The sequence below is a fragment of the Schistocerca serialis genome, chromosome 3 (assembly GCF_023864345.2).
Source record: "Schistocerca serialis cubense isolate TAMUIC-IGC-003099 chromosome 3, iqSchSeri2.2, whole genome shotgun sequence".
NCBI lineage: Eukaryota > Metazoa > Arthropoda > Insecta > Orthoptera > Acrididae > Schistocerca > Schistocerca serialis.
This window is the reverse complement of record NC_064640.1, coordinates 1,899,224-1,917,771: the sequence shown is the minus strand read 5'-3', so window position 1 is coordinate 1,917,771 and position 18,548 is coordinate 1,899,224. Positions and strand designations below refer to the sequence as shown.

Genomic DNA, 18,548 nt, shown 5'->3' with positions numbered 1-18,548 from the left:
CGTTTCCCTACATCCTTCCCATCCAGACAGGCCATTCCTTCTGTTAGACGAGGCTTGGCAGCCTCCTGAGGGGGCAGAATTTTAGGGTTGGCAAAGGGCGGAAAAAATTAATTTCAAGTCAAACAGTGAAAAAATTGCGCAAATGAGGAGAAAAAATGAAAAATAGGAACAATTTATGTACTTCTGTTTTCAAAATCCAGGGTGTATACGATCCGGGAGATCCGGGAAAAACCCGGGAATTTTTTCATCCGGGAGCAAACCGGGAAAAACCCTGGAATTTTTTAGAATTCCGGGAAGTTTTCATTGTTTTTGTTTTCAGTTAAATTTCTGTAAAAAACTGGCAAGAACCGATACTCTAACAAAGGATATTATTGTATACCGCTATTTCAGAATAATGCTGAAACAATAAAACATGAACGCGAGAAAAAACGAAAATAAAACTTAAATTGCAAAGGAAATGCGTCATATACAGCAACAAAACACAATGCTCATACAAGCGTCTGCCAACAGCAAAATGTGTCAAAGGCTTTAAGGCCTGGCCAGACAGAATCCGGCCTGCCGCTGAGACGGACGGCGCAGTGGGAGGCCGAGCTAGTCAGCGGCCAGGGACGCCACACAGGCAACGGCCGGCCGCACCGACTCTTGATGCGTCAGCTGTTACACTGTGCAAAGGGCCGAACCCCATTGTTAAGCTTGCATGCGTAGCGCGATTGTCTTGGCGTTAGACGATTTGGAAGCTTCACGCGGGACGCGTTATCTTTGTGCGAGGAAATGAGTAGCTCGCACTAGCGATACGAAATGCACCAAGAAGAGGAGATGTTGGGTGCACGACATTAATAGCAAGAGAGAAAGCTTAGAAGAATACCATCGTCTGTGTATTGATCTAGAGTATGACGAAGATAGGTTCTTCAAATATTTTCGTATGTCGCGGGAATGTTTCGAGGAACTGCATCGCCTGTTAAAAAGGCAGCACCGAGAAGTGCGCAACGAACTGGAGAAAGCCAGTTGATGCAAGGCACACACTAGCCATTTGTTTGAGGTAAGTTTCACCACATGTGGCCTCTCTGTTCTTCAAACAGAAGTCATATAATTTATTCCATTTCAGTTTTGCTGTATGATATGACATGTTCGGCGGAAGAAAGTGCTATCCCACAACGTAGTTAGGAGTCGAGTGATAAGTTTATCTGCAGTGTTTACGAATACAGCAAACGAGAGTAACATCTAGTTCCGTATGTTCCGCTAGAGACAACTTTCTACTTAATAGATTGCTTTGTTTCATTGTATTCATACAATTGTCATTGAATTCAAACAAACATATCTTTGGTCGTTAACTTATCCATTCGTTCTATCGGCATAATTTATTTTAATCTTTTCAACATACTTGACTACAGGCGACAGTCACCAGACCATAGCTTTTTCTTTTCGGTTAGGACGTTCAACAGTCTCAGAAATTGTGAAACAAGTGAGCCAGGCAATATGGACTGTTCTACAACCCAAGTATTTACCTACTCCTACAACAGAGATCTGGAAGAAATCTGAAGAAGGATTTCTAGAACTTTGGGGGTTTCCGAACTGCCTTGGATGCATAGGCGGAAAGTGTATCAGGTTAAAATGCCCGAAGGATAGTGGATCCCAGTTCTTCTGTTACAAACAGTTCTTTTCGTTGGTTCTCCTGGCGATCGTTGATCCATACTACGATTTTACAGTAGTTGATATTGGAAATTATGAACGCCACAATGACAACAGTATTTCTGAGAATTCAGCTTTCTATCAAGAGTACATCGAGGGCAAAAGTATTCTACCACCAAATCAGGATCGCGTGTATCGTACAAAAAGCTGTGTTGTCTCACCTCCTCTACAAGTCTTTCTGTGTCCATGATGCGTGCACTACGAGCTGGAAGACAAAAACCGCCTCACGCCGCTGCTTCCAGTGTGACAGCAGAGCAGTTGAGTGCGCCAGCAGAGGCAAGCAGCCGCTCCGGCTTGCAGCGAATCTGTAATCTGTGACAACCCGGCGGCAGGCCGCATGCCGGCGCGTCAGAGGCGCACTCTGTGTGACCGCCGCCGTACAATAACGAGCGATTCAACAGTGCGGCCTGCCCGCTGCGGTTCAAGGCCACAGGCCGGACGGCCAGGCCGCGTTCTGTCTGGCCAGGCCTTTAGGAAGACTATGCAATGTTCCGTAACAACAAATTGCCTCCGATGAACGTGACGTCACAACCGTTTACACTAGATTCGTTCTTTAGCACACTGGACTCACATTCGGGAGGACGACGGTTCAATCCCGTCTCCGGCCATCCTGATTTAGGTTTTCCGTGATTTCCCTAAATCGTTTCAGGCAAATGCCGGGATGGTTCCTTTGAAAGGGCACGGCCGATTTCCTTCCCAATCCTTCCCTAACCCGAGCTTGCGCTCTGTCTCTAATGACCTCGTTGTCGACGGGACGTTAAACACTAACCACCACCACCACTAGATTCGTTCTAGCAGTTACGAGCAGGATCATGCGCATGCGCAGTTGAGTAGTACCTTCTCCTGCTTCTGGCTACAGAAATGTGGCTGTTGGCTTTGTAAGCAGTCGCAGCAAGCAGCTAGATGCTACCGGGAAAAATTTTACTGCAGCGCCCAAGCTGCTAGATTCTTGCATGCGCAGCAGGCCCAGTTCTGAGAGGGGGTGGGGGGCAAATTCATACTATTGAGGGAGAAATCTTGTTTCACAAAGCGACTAGCTTCCAGCGCACGTTAGTCTATCGATTATTCATATGACTTTGAAACGCATCCATGTCAGTTTTTGAACATTGTTGAACACATTCTGAGTTGATTTCTGAATCAATCGTAAGTTGACTTGTGAATGTGTGCATAGTGTACATGATGTCTCTGTCAGGTGAATCCTAGTCGCATGTAGAAACAAAGTTTCCTACAGACAAAAGGGGCTATACCAGCTGAGCGGAGTAAGGCCGAACGGATGAATTGACAACCACTGTCTGATTGTGTGGTTGATTGGGTTTGCAAATGATGAGCGTTGTTATAATTACTAGCTAAATCCATAGATTCAGACTACAGGAGTGGAAATAAACGAATAACAGGTAAGGAAGATTAAGTATTACCTTCTCGGTGTATCTAAGAAAATGAAATTTTGACAGAAAATTTTTGGGCAGATCGCTATACTAGTAAGGGTCAGTTGTACAGTCCCCGGCTAGCAGCCGCTTTAAATTCTATTCTGGAAGAAGCGCGGAATACGCTTTGTACGAACATGTAGCAACACCTAACCGGAGAATAATCGCGGGATAACTAAACCGGTGATTCTGGCAGAATTAGTGGAGTTAACCTGCGAATAAGCTTTGACATTGGCAGGAACAGTTACAGAACTAGTGCTAACAAGACTGTTGTTAGAACGAGGAAGGAGAAGAAACCGGGACATCATATAAATTATGGAACAATATGACGATTCCAAGTTTGTATAAAAATTTCGTGCTACTACTGTTCGATCTCATACTTGAGAAACTGGAGCGTATGAATGAAGTGTGAAACTACTTCCTAACGTAAGGCTTTTTGCTTGTAGTAGGCCTAATAGGCACTTGATATTGGTACTTTGTAAATTATATTCTGTCGTTACATAAAAGACCATTTGTGCCAAAACGGTCTCATTTATTTGGTGTGTATTACAATTGTTGCAGTATTAGAAAGGCCTATTTCGTTTTATCTAACAGAGAGTGACAAAATAGACGTAAACAGATCGGGAAACCACACCAGTCTTGGGTCCTATTTGCATTAACGGCTTTTTCAGTATTAGACAACGACATTTCGACTTTTCATGTTGCAAAATATTTCACGAACTTTGATGAGGTAATAGATTCTTTCGCAAAAAGCAAAGCACACCACGTAAAGCTGTAGCAAGATTAAAGAGGAAAAAATTCTAGGAGCTAAGGAGTGAAGAAATGTGTATTGTCTTGCTTGTCTCGTGTCTTTACTAGGTTTATGTATCCAATATTTAATTTTATGTCACACAGGGCAACAAATTGTTGGCCGATAGGGAATAAAGAGTGCAAATTTTCTGAAGAGGGACAAGATTTCAAACCGGCTAATTGTAAGCAGGAGAGACACCACAGGACATTTTAATTTCCAATGTCCTGAATATGGTTTGATGGCATCCATTACAAAATATACAATTCCACAGAGCGAAGCACACTGACGTACGATAGAAGAATGCTGTGTGAGGAGGCGAGGCACTGTCCTTCGGCACACTTACGACCGAATAACATGTCTTACATTTCACGTTTTATGCATCAGACTCTTCAGAAAGATGTGCGCGACAAAATGAACATATTTTTGAAAATTCGATTTTTTAAATTTTTGACGTCCAATCTCAAACACTCGAGGGAGTGGCGGGGTATTGCACCGGTTCGGAAATATCGTAGATCAGGGGCTGATGCGCTGAGCAGTCTGAGTTACAGTCGGGTAGTGGGTAGTCTCCACGTGACCCGTGTTTACATTTAGTGATTTTACTGTTTCCTCTTCTTTTACTGCTCTCACGTCAAATGAAAACAAAACAGATTTCTGATTTCCACCTTTCTGACAGTCAAGCATTAATTGCCTTGCAGAACAATGAAGTTATTTTTGTCGGTTTGCTACAGAAATTTTCTTTTTAATTCCACACACTGTTTGCTGCATTTCAAGTGCACGTTTACAACTTCTAGCATGTATGGCATTATGCCATAATAAAGAACCAAACGTGAGGTAACACAGTACTGGTACTCCAAGAAAATTTACATCCCGAAAACCACATTGAAAAGCTTAATATCAGGTCGTGGCCTACTTAACTGGGAATATGGACATACAAATGTGCACTTTCAATGTAGACATTTTAGTATGGGTCTTGAAATTCCGACGCTCTTGGAGTATCCTCTGATGTTTTGTTTCTTCTATTACATAATGTACGATCTTTTAATGTTTTACACGTACGAACATACGGGCTCCCTGCGACATCGTAGCTGTGCAAGCGCGGTGACGCCTGTCTTCTGGCGCTCTCTGGCAACTGCGGAAACGAACCTATTTCTAACAGGTCACGGGAAAATACCCCAAATGGTGGTTTGAAAAGCGTTACCATCAAAGTACCATTCTGGCAGTTACAACGCAGCTATGTGTGATAATGTATGATGAATTTCTTAAATCACAGAGCGTTTGACTCTCATTTAAGAATCAACTCTTTGATGACGAACCATTTAGATGAATTTCGAGCCCAGAAGATCAGACATTTAAGTCGTTATTAAAAATTTTACGATCACATTTGTGTGATATATCTTAAATTGTAATACGCGCGTAAAAGACCGACATTGTATGTGAAAGCTTGGCTTCTCTTGCAGCGTATTAATCTTACAGACCAATATTATATGTGAAAGCTTTGCGTTTCGTGTAGCAACACTATGTATGTTAATTTAAACCATTAACTTTTTCTGTTTGTGCGTTCGCGCTACTTAGCAGTGATGTTGCTATTGGCTGACTACATCACGTGTCCTAAGCTCTGAATACCCGCTGTCATCGGCTGACGAGAACACTTGACAGGAGCTATGACTGGCCTACAAAAGCGCATCGCAATCTCGATTTCAATGCTTCGGAAAGTAACATGCGGTGTTTGGTGGAATTCGAATTTATACTTTCTTAATACGAAAATATGGAGCGTATATGTTGCTGCACATCAAAGATCTTTCCAAAACGCGTTTTTTTCCTTGTGTTTAGTTTTATAAAGCGCCAGGAGATTCTACTCCCGCGTATAAAACCGTAATCATTCAAAGGACTTATATAGTTCCAAGAGAAGATATAATGTCAGTTAACAGGGAAAAAGTATGTTTTCACCCGGGAGAAAGTGTATTTTTAACCGGGAAATCCGGGAAATTTTTTCCCTTGTCCACGTATACACCCTGAAATCATACAGAACAGTTGCTTAATAAGCCTTTACTTACTTCAATGAAAGTAAACACATTGTCTCTACATACCTTGAGTGATGAGTCAAGTTTCCATAAAATTCGCCAGGTGCGACAACATCATAGAAACAAGTTCAGTATATTTTATAATTTAATCATTAAATTAACAATTTACATTAAAGTTTTAATTGAACTACTACCTGTGTTAAAATAAGAACATCAGAATATGTAAGAATTCTTTGCTGGTTGTGCCCCGAGCCCTAATTGCATACCTTTTTTTTCTCTCATCAAACAATTAGAATTTTAAAATATTTTAAAACATAAGGAAAATAAATTGAAATTTTAAAAACTCGTCACCTTCTGCTGCCTGTGGTGGCAATAGCCACTCCCGGCCTCTTTGCATAATTTGTGCTTGTTGCGGGCCCTCTCGCATCAGTATGACACACGGGTCCTTTGTACTCAGTCCGACCCTGATTGTTTCCATTAATGTTGGTGGGTTCTTAAATGTTATTACAATTTTCTAATGTAGAATATGGAATTATAATATACAATATTCAGAATTATTATTATCCTATAAATTTTCAGGTATAAAGAATCAAAAATGGCAGACAGGGAAAAAGCTCTCAGTTTCTCAGTACAGAAAAAGAAAAGTGGGTAGAGAAATAGAGCTGTCCAAATTAAAGGGATCTTTTGAAGAATTTCTATGTCCTCCAGAGTGTTCTGAAGCTGCCACAGCTCAACTTCAACCCCACAAAAAGGTGACAAGATAGGTCTACCAGATGTGGACATAAAAAAATAACAGTCGAGATTGAGAACAACACATTGTAGTGGATACTGCAATATACAACTTTGAAGGTGTAGATGGTGATCAACGTAAATGCCTGAAAATAACTGTAGAAAGCATCAAAATAGGTTATTCAGATTCTGCCTCCTTGGAAGACTTACCAATAAGTGGAAAAAAATTAAGAACTCTTTTGTTGATAATGGGCCAAAACAATTGAAAAAAAAACTCTTTAGTGGTGAAAAGGGAGTTTTCAGCTGTACATTGTAAGAGAAAAATGCCAAATGGAGAAGTAGTTTACTGTGAGTACCTCCAATATAGCCAGCAAAGTTTTCTACACGAGAAGAGTATTGAATATATTACCAAATTCCATATCTGGAAGGGCTAGCATACTATAGATAGTGTTAATACAAAAAATATAATATCTTTTGTAAGAGTTTTAGATGCACAAAATGTGCCCTTCTGTGGCAGCATTCATGAATTGCATGCTCATGACAATGGCAATTTCCTTAAAATTGTGGAACTTCTTGCCTTGTTTGATCCTGTTATGAAGGAACATCTCAGGAGGGTACAAAATAAAGATAGAAGACTTACTCATTATTTAGGCAACATTATTAAAAAGAACTGTTGTTCCAAGTGCTAGAAAAGACAAGATTGTTTCGTTGGTAAAAACCACAAAGTATTTTTCAATCATTCTCAGTAACATCCCACATGTCAGCCGCATTGAACAAATGACCACGATCATAAGGTTTGTGGACATCGTGCAATCTTCAGGAACAGAATCATTTCCGTCTTCTAATGAAGGGCTCCAAGAAAACAGTCTCGTGCAAATAAAGGAACTCTTCTCGGCATTTGTACCACTAACTGAAGCCACCGGTAAATCGATGAATCACATTCTGCTCCATCAGGTCTGAAGCGTGTCATTGTCAATTGAAGACCTACAAGGTCAGGGCTATGATAACAGGAGCACTGTAATTGGCAAGGAAATTGGTCCACAGAAGAAAATTCTGGATAATAATCCGTGTGCCCTCTGTGTCCCTTGCAGATCCCACGCCCTGAATCTTGTGGTCAATGACACTGCTTTGTGTTGCTATGAAACGACAGCCTTTTTTGATGTTGTACAGTGGCTGCATGAATTATTTGCTGCATCACAATGTCAATAGGATGTATTGCAATGTTGTTCAACATCTTTGACTCTGAAAGATTTGAGGGATACTCGGTAAGCAGGATTGGTGCCTCAATGGTCATCAGGTACCAGTTCTGCATGTGGATGATGCGGTGTTTGAAATTTCTGAATATTCACCTCTCAGAGGGATTTCTGGTGCCATAACTAAAGTAGAAGCCGAAGGTCTTCTGTACAGCATATCCTCATTTTAGTTTGTTGTGACTGTTTAAAATGGCACAGCATATTATTTTAAATGAATTTGACCAATAAACTACTGCAAGAGAAGCAGTTTACTCTTGAGAAAACTAAAATACAGAGGAGTATTTTAAAAACCTGAAGAGTGACGTGGAATTTGAGAGAATTTTCATTGGTGCTCAGGAGCTAGCTGGAGAAACTAATATTGGGCCAATTTTTCAGCCAGAGATAAAGAGGAGGAAAATGAAACTGTCTGCTTACTCCAAAGAGAAGATCAGAGTAAATTACTGTTTTGTAATGTTGGACAAGCAATTAGTTCTGTAGAAGAACGATTCACACAGTTGAATGAAATTGCAAGATTATTTGGTTTTCTATACAATATAAGGGACTGCAATATGAAAACTTTCAAAGTACTCTCAGATTTGTGCATCAAAGTGAAAACAGCTCTAACCAGTGTAGCGTCCCAGTCATGGCACAACTCCAAAGACAGCCATTTGTATGTGGTGTTAATTGCAGCCAGTTGGAAAGACCACATAGATAATATTGTGGGGAAGGCAAGCCAAAGGTTGCGTTTCATTGGCAGGACACTTAGAAGATGCAACAAGTCCACTAACGAGACAGCTTACACTACACTCGTTCGTCCTCTGTTAGGATATTGCTGCGCGGTGTGGGATCCTTACCAGGTGGGATTGACGGAGGACATCGAAAGGGTGCAAAAAAGGGCAGCTCATTTTGTATTATCACGTAATAGGGGAGAGAGTGTGGCAGATATGATACGCGAGTTGGGAAGGAAGTCATTAAAGCAAAGACGTTTTTCGTCGCGGCGATCTATTTACGAAATTTCAGTCACCAACTTTCTCTTCCGAATGCGAAAATATTTTGTTGAGCCCAACCTACATAGGTAGGAATGATCATCAAAATAAAATAAGAGAAATCAGAGCTCGAACAGAAAGGTTTAGGTGTACGTTTTTCCCGCGCGCTGTTCGGGAGTGGAATGGAAGAGAGATAGTATGATTGTGGTTCGATGAATCCTCTGCCAAGCACTTAAATGTGAATTGCAGAGTAGTCATGTAGATGTAGATGCATGCAACAATAATGTTCTAGTTTGTGTCTGCTATATTCTCTGACCAATGGTACGGAATTACAAAGAATGCTGCCGGGAGTCAACTACTTGTTCAGATATGATGAAAGGGTTACAATGTGCATGGTGCACAATGATGGTGATCCTCCATTGCAGTTGTCAGTCATGGTTGACCGGAAACTTGATGAAAAGTATTCGTGTGCTCATGTTCCCATGCAGTCCAGCATCAGGCAGTGTAACATAAGAATGCCCCATAATGTTGGATATTGCACAATTCGGCCAGCCAGCCAAACAATGACCCACAATGAGGCCACCTTTCAAAATCTGTCGGGTGCTTATAACACTATCTCACACAAGTTCACGGCATCTCTATGGCCGTCAGAGTTACCACTCAACACCCTGTGTGGTTATTGCCCCTTATACACCCTATCAGACATGCTAATAACACTAAACGTGATCAACACTACTGCACTCTGGCGCCTGTTATACTTGTGACAAAGATTTGCAGCTCTTGTCATTTACTTACCTGCCTATGGTGTGAACAAAGTTACATTGACATTCAGCCATGTCTTCTGGGTGCTTCATACAGGCTGTGTACGATGTGAACAAAACATTTTTCCATGTTTCAGCTTGAGCTGAGACAAAAAGTGGACTGACTAGGGTTACAGTTTAAAGTCAGTTCATAATGCTGTCATATCTTGAAATTATGTTAATTATTTACAGTTCATAGTGTAGCATACAAACGAACTTTTATTTGTGCCTCTTTCACCTAATAAAACAGAGTGTATTTGTGGAATTTATTCCTGACAGGTTTTATTTATCTAAACATCCCTATACCCAGAAAACAATGTTAATATGTTAATTTTTTTATTCGTTATTGATAAAGGGAATGATTGTTACAGGGAATGCTGCATGCCAAAATTTTTTGAAGAGGAACAGATTGCCTTCAGCTGAGAGAATAAATTGCATTTCGAGTGAAAGGCATTTCCTATACTGTAATCAAATTAACTGTAATACAGTGTTCTGTTCGGATGATGAGCAAGCATGCTCAACCAGGTAAACTCATTATTTTCCAAACCCCAGAAGTGGTATTTTATGGGAAGTATACTATTAAATTATAACATTACTGTAAATATGGTGCTTTAGTAAAATTTCATGATATTCATCACATACAAACTTAGTGTTTGTACTTAAAGTCATAATTTTTATATGAAATATACATTGAGCTCGTAAGTTTGTTTTCAGTCTGTCATACTTGTTGCCAAGGAAGATACCTCAGTGGCTAATATTCTTTGTAACTGACAGGAGTGAGATTGAAATTCCCACACAATCACCCAGTTTTTTCATGGTTTCCTATATCATTTAAGGCCTGATGCAGAACAGAACCATAGCAATGAAACAGTTTGTAATATACTTCCCTTCTCCTTTGAGTTCATCAACATAATAAGTGCACAGAATAAGACCTGCACTCTGCAGAATCTACAGGGACTATTTAGCCACGAAAATTAGTACATCAATTTACACGGAGATAAGGAATATGCACAGAAACACCCCTACAATAGGTGGTAGAACAAACTGCCTGGAGAAGTAAGTGGTGGGAATAACTGGGGTGTGCAACTGAGTGATAACAGACCTACCTTTTTGCTCTGTGTAATCAAAGTCCAGCCATACTTGCTTGACCTGTTCGAGGCAGACGTCGGTGATGTTCTTATCGAGAGTGGGGAATCAGAGTTCGAGTCCCAGTCCAATGCAAATCCTCACACGTCACCAATAGATCTCATTTCCGTGTCTAATACAGCTGATGTCACAAATATTTGCGACTGGGACAAAATTTCATTACAGCTCGATACCGTTGCCTGTCGAAGATCGCATAAAAGCACCCTTATTATTCTTGGACATCACTGCAGTACGTGGCCTCCTGGAATGAAATTCGTTTTCTAGCATTGAGTGGCCCTTCTGATAGCAGAATGTCAGTTTATGAATGAATGGATTTTCAGAAATTAATAAATTGCATCATATTTCTGTGTATTTACAAGTTTCATGAAGTCATAGAACATCATGGTGAAACAGCCAAAGACTTTTGAAACATTCCACTTAGAGACCTGAAAAAATGTAGATACAGTGAAGAGGGCATGTCACATATAAATCCAAATCAGGGAACTAGTTAGCTGTATGTAAGAAATGATTAAATAATGGCAAATGTAGCTCAGAAATGTGAGCTGTTGTTCACAGAAGTTAGTTGTTTAGCCAAATGGTCAGAGATGGTGTTCCTACCTGTCTGAACTGTCACGGTACCACGTAACTGTACACGTCTTCCAGAATAAATACTATCGCAAACCAGTGGACCTTTACCTTAGTGTTACTCTCTTTCAGCTATATTTGATAAATTGTAATGTGTCCCTAATTTTATTCGCTCCAGATCAGTGTTAATTGGCAATCTGCAGTCATCTTTGATCTTTGATGTTGACTGAATATTGTTAATTGTAGCTCTATTTTAACTTTTCAGTAAGCCATTACAAATGTCCTTGCTTGTAAAACATGGCACGTTTTACTGCTGCTGGTATATAACTATGTTGTAGAAGGCATTTGTGAATCATACTTGCAGGTAAACCCGCCAATGACAGCCATAGTGTCTGCATAACTGATTTGATATGGCATGCTCTTTGTAAATTGATCACGTGTAGCCTCCTCGCTGTTGGGAAGTATGTTACTATATCTGTAGCAACCACCCACTAAGTTCTTTTAAATCAACTTATCCCTCTCCACTCCATGATAAATGGTAGTTGTGCAGACTAACAATTGAACTAATGCATTTGCTTTCTAACTTCAACTTTTTGCTTACTATCTTGAGGAATTGCATGTCTGCAATAACGAAACGTGTTACCAGTTTTAGTGCCAATGTTTTAATTAAAATAGATGCTTTCAACAAAGTGCAAAATTTCCTTTGTATTTCAGAAATATCATCTGCAACTTGCCTTTGTCCTGCTTAGTTGTGAAAACCAGCAGTTATAAGGGAATCTGATTTTACTGTTATTTGCTGTGCTTTTGAAGAGCAAGTTTTACTCCTAAGGAATTTCAAACTAGTTTCATAATGACAAGGTGTTTTATTTCCCTTTCTTATCTTTTTTTTAAAAAAAAAAATTTCTTGAAAGATGTTAAACTTCTATAGTGAGTTTCTCTAGTGAGTTTGATTCAAAGTGACTTGTTCCTAGATATATCTTAGCCTGCTTTTAGTGGTAACATTTAGTGGTTCGTCCAGAGTTTGTATTTTTGTTCATTTCATTTAAAGGGATTTTGCTTTCCACAGAAAAACTGGAATATTCAGTTCACAATCTGTGAGTGTTGAGAGTGCTGAATCTGCAAGTGAAGAAACATGCAGTATGTTAGAGGGAAAGAAAGATTCAAATAATCCCCTGCACAACTTAGATGAACACAAAGAGCAAAATATGAATATGAAGCCTCCAAATGTATTGATTGTCTCAGAAAGTGTGATTGCCCGTAACAATATAAAGGACATGTTGTACAATGTCCTGAACAAAAATAGGTGAGTATGTGTACTTTTAAAAAAAGAAAGAAAAGAAAAGAACTTGTTCTCTGCATTCTCTATTGTAAAGCTCACCTTGTTGGTTGGATTGTGGTGGGAACAGGGATGTTCCAGATAAATAAATAATATTCAGATGCAACTACACTTATCACCACAAAAATTGGCCAGAGATAATCACAGCCACAGTTACACTTCTGTACAGCACTACCGTGTATGAAATGCAATATGTTAGTTTTTGAGTCTACATAGGGAAACAGTGAAGCAATTATATTACTTGAAATATTGTGCGAGAATAGTCTTGTTGTATTTTAGAGCTATTTCAAGAGGACATAAAAGCTTTTCTCTAAATCGGTATACTCTATCAAAAATACACACATCAAAAAAAGTTTTCCATCACTTTGGTTCCCAGAACTCTTGAAGACAGATGTTGACTGTGGATATTGTTTCGCAGACACAGTCCCTTGGACTGTTCAGATATGTCACTAAACCCACCCAAAGGTGTAAACAACCGTGCACGAGCAGCGCCTATTAGATGGAGGGGGTCCGACAGCCAATCAGTTCCAGTCATTCCACCAGGAAGGAGGTACACGGCTCATGTTGTCTGTAGTTCAACTGTGCCTAGACAGTTAATACCACACTTTGATCGCATCTGCATTGTTACTTTGTGCCAGGAAGGGCTGTCAACAAGGGAAGTGTCCAGGCGTCTCAGAGTTGACCGAAGCGATGATGTTCGGACACGGAGGAGATATACAGACAGACATGCCTCGCTCAGGCCACCCGAGGGCTACTACTGCAGTGGATGACCGCTACCTATGGATTATGGCTCCGAGGAACCCTGACAGCAACGCCACCGTGTTGAATAATGCTTTTTGTGCAGCCACAGGACATCGTGCCCAATTTCATCCCCGACATCCGTGACGAGGTCCATCTTTGCAACCACGACACCATGCAGCGCGGTGCAGGTGTGCCCAACAACATGTCGAATGGACCATTCGGGATAGGCATCACATTCTCTTCACTGACGAGTGTCGCATATGCCTTCAACCAGACAATCGTCGGAGTTACGTTTGGAGGCAACCTGATCAGGCTGAATGCCTTAGACCCACTGTTCAGCGAGTGCAGCAAGGTGCAGGTTCCTTGCTGTTTTGAGGTGGCATTATGTGAGGCCGATGTATGCTGCTAGTTGTCATGAGAGGCACCTCAACGGCTGTGCAACACACGAATGCCATCCTCCGACCAATAGTGCAACCTTATTGGCAGCATATTTGCAAGGCATTGGCAGCATATTGGCGAGGCATTCGTCTTCAAGAACGATTATTTGCACCCCAATCGTGCACATATTGTGAACGAGTTCTTCAGATAACGACATCGTTCGACTAGAATGGCCAGCATGTTCTCCACACGTGAAACCTATCGAACATGCCTGGGATAGGTTGAAAAGGGCTGTTTATGGACGACGTGACCCACCAACCACTCTAAGGAATCTATGCCAAATCGCCATTGAGGAGTGGGACAATCTGGACCAACAGTGCTTTGATGATAGTATGCCATGACGAATACAGGCAAGCATCAATGCAAGAGGACGTGCTATACTGGGTATTAGAGGTACCAGTGTGTACAGCAATCTGGACCACCATCTTTGAAGATCTCACTGTGTGGTTTTCATGAGCAATAAAAGGGGCGGAAATGATGTTTATGTGAATCTCTATTCGAATTTTCTCTACGGGCTCCAGAACTCTCGGGCTCGAGGTGATGCAAAATTTTTTTTATATGTGTATATTACATATTTACTGAATTTGGAAATGTTCATTAGTCTGCTATATAACTGAATTTTCTGATCCAAACTATCCATGGAGTCCCAGGTTTGCTTTTAGATATGATAATATGCAACTAATTTCCCCACAACAAAAGGTATATGATGTGTTGGCTATTAACCAAAGGGTGTAATTGCTGGTGGCAGATGTGATTAAAATAACTGCAACCTAGAAATTGGTTGGTTCTGCTATTAGCCCACCCATGTGAGATGACTCTGTGTTCTGCAAGAAATAGTATTGATCTTGGCATACTAATAACGAATAAAAATTTTCACAAAGTAGCAGAAAGTTGGTAATTTTCAGCATTTGACATGCACTGTAAGCAATAGCAGGAGCATAAATGCAAAAGTGTACATGTGGTTTAGTAACAAAGTTTCATTCTGGCCATTTGCAGCTGGATCAAAGACACTAAGAAAAAAATTTGATGTAAAGTATAATAGTTTGCCAGTGAAACTTAGCCAACTACTAACTTAACTTTCACATCAGAAGTGTGTAGTACCGCACTGCCAGTGAGCTGCTGCTGCAATGATTCTGTCATTGATCTAATAGCAGCTGAGGTAGGAAACATGAAATACAAGCTCTTGTAGCTTTTGTTTGGCACAGCTTTTCTGGAATCAGGGAATTAAAAACGGGGTGTATACGGCCCGGGACATCCGGGAAAAACCCGGGAATTTTTTAGAATCTGATACGCTGACAAAGAACTTTAGCCCACTACTGCTGAATAATACTGCAGCAATGAAACATAAATCAGAGAATAACACCAAAATAGAAGTTTAGTTGCGTAGAAAATGAGTAATTTACACAATGCACAGACCAGTTTGCCGACACCGAAAAGTGTCAAAGGCTTTAGGTCGAAGATTATGCAGTACGTCCGTAGCAACTAACGTGCATTCGATGTGCTTGCGTCGCAATTGTTTACATTTCTAACAGATCACTGGAAAATATTACGAATAGTGACTTGAGAAGCGTTACTTTCAAAGTAAATTTCCACGCAAGATGATGTATGTTACGTGTGAGAATGTGCAGTGAATTACTTAAATCACAGGGCGTTATAACTCTCATTCAAAACGTACCTGCAACACTTGAGGATCAGCCATTTGAAAAATTGCGGGCCCAGAAGATAAGTCATGTATGTCACTATTTAAAATTTTACCGCACATTTGTATTTGATATGACATAACGTGTAACACACGTTAAAAAAAGACCGAGCTTCAAGTAACTTTTGCCGGCCGCGGTGGTCTCGCGGTTCTAGGCGCGCAGTCCGGAACCGTGCGACTGCTACGGTCGCAGGTTCGAATCCTGCCTCGGGCATGGATGTGTGTGATGTCCTTAGGTTAGTTAGGTTTAAGTAGTTCTAAGTTCTAGGGGACTGATGACCACAGCAGTTGAGTCCCATAGTGCTCAGAGCCATTTTTTTTTTCAAGTAAATTTTCATATTTAATGTTGTTCTTTAATAGATAAAAAAAATATGCAATCGATGGCAAAAAGTATAAGTGACCTTCAAAAAAAAGTGAATAATATGTTACTGAACAATGTCACAAGTCTCTTCATGCCAGAGCACTTCGACATTTCTGTAGTATAGAAAAGACGAAGTGTTCTGGCATGCAGAGCAATACCAGTTAGCTTCTTTTCTACTTTTTTGCCGGTGAATTGGATCTTCGTCTCCGAGCAGCTCTAACGTTCGCTACTACTTCTTTCTAACTAATCCTATAAATGGACAACAGAAGGCAGCACCAGTCACGCGACAGGTAGCGGGACATCCGTACCTTGATCTTGTACGAAATTAGTCCAGTTTTAGAGCGAAAACCTGTGTCAAAAAAATCAAATGGCTCTGAGCACTATGGGACTCAACATCTTAGGTCATAAGTCCCCTAGAACTTAGAACTACTTAAACCTAACTAACCTAAGGACATCACACACACCCATGCCCGAGGCAGGATTCGAACCTGCGACCGTAGCAGTCCCGCGGTTCCGGACCTCAGCGCCAGAACCGCTAGACCACCGCGGCCGGCGCCTGTGTCAGGCGCAGCTACTATATTCCCCGCTCTAAAATTTGCTTTCAGTAAGGACAAGTATGTCTTTTACCTCTTCAATTCCTCATTTTTTCTGATTTTATTATTTTTTATTTAAATACAAAAGCTTGCGGCTTAATCGTTGTTAAAGACCTATAATTACTGTCTTTCGTTTTAGAATAATAATAGATTTTTCCGTAAAATATTTTGTGCATTTTTACAGTCCTTTCTTTTCGGATTTTCGTGTTGCTAAATTTTAGCTCCGGTCTTTATTTTAATACTTAATTTCTTAAATTAGGTTTATTTTTCAAATATTTTTTGATCACGAAAGTTATTGTTAGAAATGTATATTCAAACATCTGTGGGAGTTAGCAGTTTAAAATAAATAACGCTATCATATTCATTTGTTTTAAAAACATTTTATTAAAGAAACATTTTAATTATTATTAGACAATACGACAAATAAAACAAATAATTTAGAAGGAAGTACCATGTTTAACAACAAATACTGTAATTTAGGAATTGACCTTGGAGAATAACTCACTTGGAGCTGTGTGCGAGAGCATTGATTCGTTCTGTAATAGATTCTCGCTCTATCTGAGCGTTTTGAATAGTCCCCTCAAGTTTTGCCTTCTTCTCTTTAAGCTGTCTTATTTCTGCGTCAACAATCTTCCTTTTAGTCAGATGATCCTCTTTCCTGGATGACTCGTCGTTTCGATTTTTGAGGTCTTCAGCATATCGATCTCGTGAGTTTCTTACAGAGTGTATAAGGGACTTTGGTATAGGCACTCCTTGGACTCCGCCGTGTGTCTTGACGGCGTCGTACACCAGTCTTCTGCTCACTACAGATTGTTCCCTCATATTCTCGAAGAGGCACTCTTTGTTCGCCGAGAATCCTCGCTCCGCAGCTGCTTGACCGTGCGACAAAGTGACCGCGATTTCCATTGTCTTCTGCAGCTCGTGGCATGTTGCATTCTGGTTCTTGAGACATTTCATCCAGAACTCATCCAGCCGTTGTTCCTTTTTGTTGAATGTTTCGAATTTTGTTTTGCAGTTCTTCTTTACAACAGAAGCGTATTGCGCTTCTGCTTTATCGGCACATACATCGTTCATCCAATTGCTCTCCACCAAAATCTGCAGAAAGGAATGAAATCGTTTTGGACCAGCCTCCCTGCACGCTATTGTGGGATCAAAGCAGCTTAAAGCTTTTGTCAACCTAAAGTGTAAGGGATATTTCTCCATCAACTTTGACACAAGCTTGATCATTCCTCTGCTGCATTCGCTCTGGAACTTAGCGATTTCAAGGGCTGTGAGAAACTTGCACTTTCTGAATTCATTCTTGACGGTGAACCCAATCATGACGTGGTTCACACCCAAAAGATTGGATTCTTTGTCCAAATTAACTGCAGCGAGATCTTCGTCGGCTGGACAAAAGTGTCATCGTTGTTCCATTATCTCTGTCAAAGCAGAGTGGAGGAACGGTGCTAGCGGCCAATCAGATTGGAAATCCTTTAGAAAAGGTGCCAAGTCTCCAGCAAGAGTCTTGAAAAAGGCAATTTTCGGACCAAGTAGCTTGTCCTTGAGCTGATCCTCCAGTACTCTGTAGCTAGCACATTTTGGTTTGTTTTTTTCTTCCAGTTTTCCAACAAATATTCGGAGAAACGGAAGCATTACTAGAGCTCACTCAGCAACTTCCACATCCTCCAGCCATCGGATCGCGCAAAACTTTAAGGGAAACACTTCCGATTCCGTTGTCGAAATATACAGAGCTCTTCTGGCAGGGACATCCTTAAAAAGATTGTACAAGGCACGTAAAGACTGAATTATCATCCACTGTGTTTCTTGAATTGCGGACTTGAAGGCGATGTGAACAACGTGAAGCCTACACGTTCAAATTTCCAGTAAAACGGTGTCTGCTCCTTCAATTTCTTTCAAAAAAATTTTAAGTTCCCTTAAGAACGCGAAGTTGACGTTAGGGCCGTCCATCGATACTTGTAAAAGTTTTTTCATTGCTTCGCCGGGAATTTTTTTCTTGAAG

At 40.6% G+C, this 18,548-nt stretch overlaps 1 protein-coding gene across 3 annotated transcripts in view; it reads left to right on the top strand.

The window, feature by feature from the left end:
- Window positions 1-18,548, top strand: part of LOC126469657 (biotin--protein ligase) — a 359,191-nt gene that overhangs the window by 166,450 nt on the left and 174,193 nt on the right. For all 3 annotated transcript variants that reach the window (XM_050096793.1, XM_050096791.1, XM_050096792.1), the window contains 2 exons: window positions 10,043-10,196; window positions 12,448-12,684. In XM_050096793.1, the coding sequence (XP_049952750.1) occupies window positions 10,043-10,196; window positions 12,448-12,684 (391 nt within the window). The remainder of the gene's footprint in view (window positions 1-10,042; window positions 10,197-12,447; window positions 12,685-18,548) is intronic.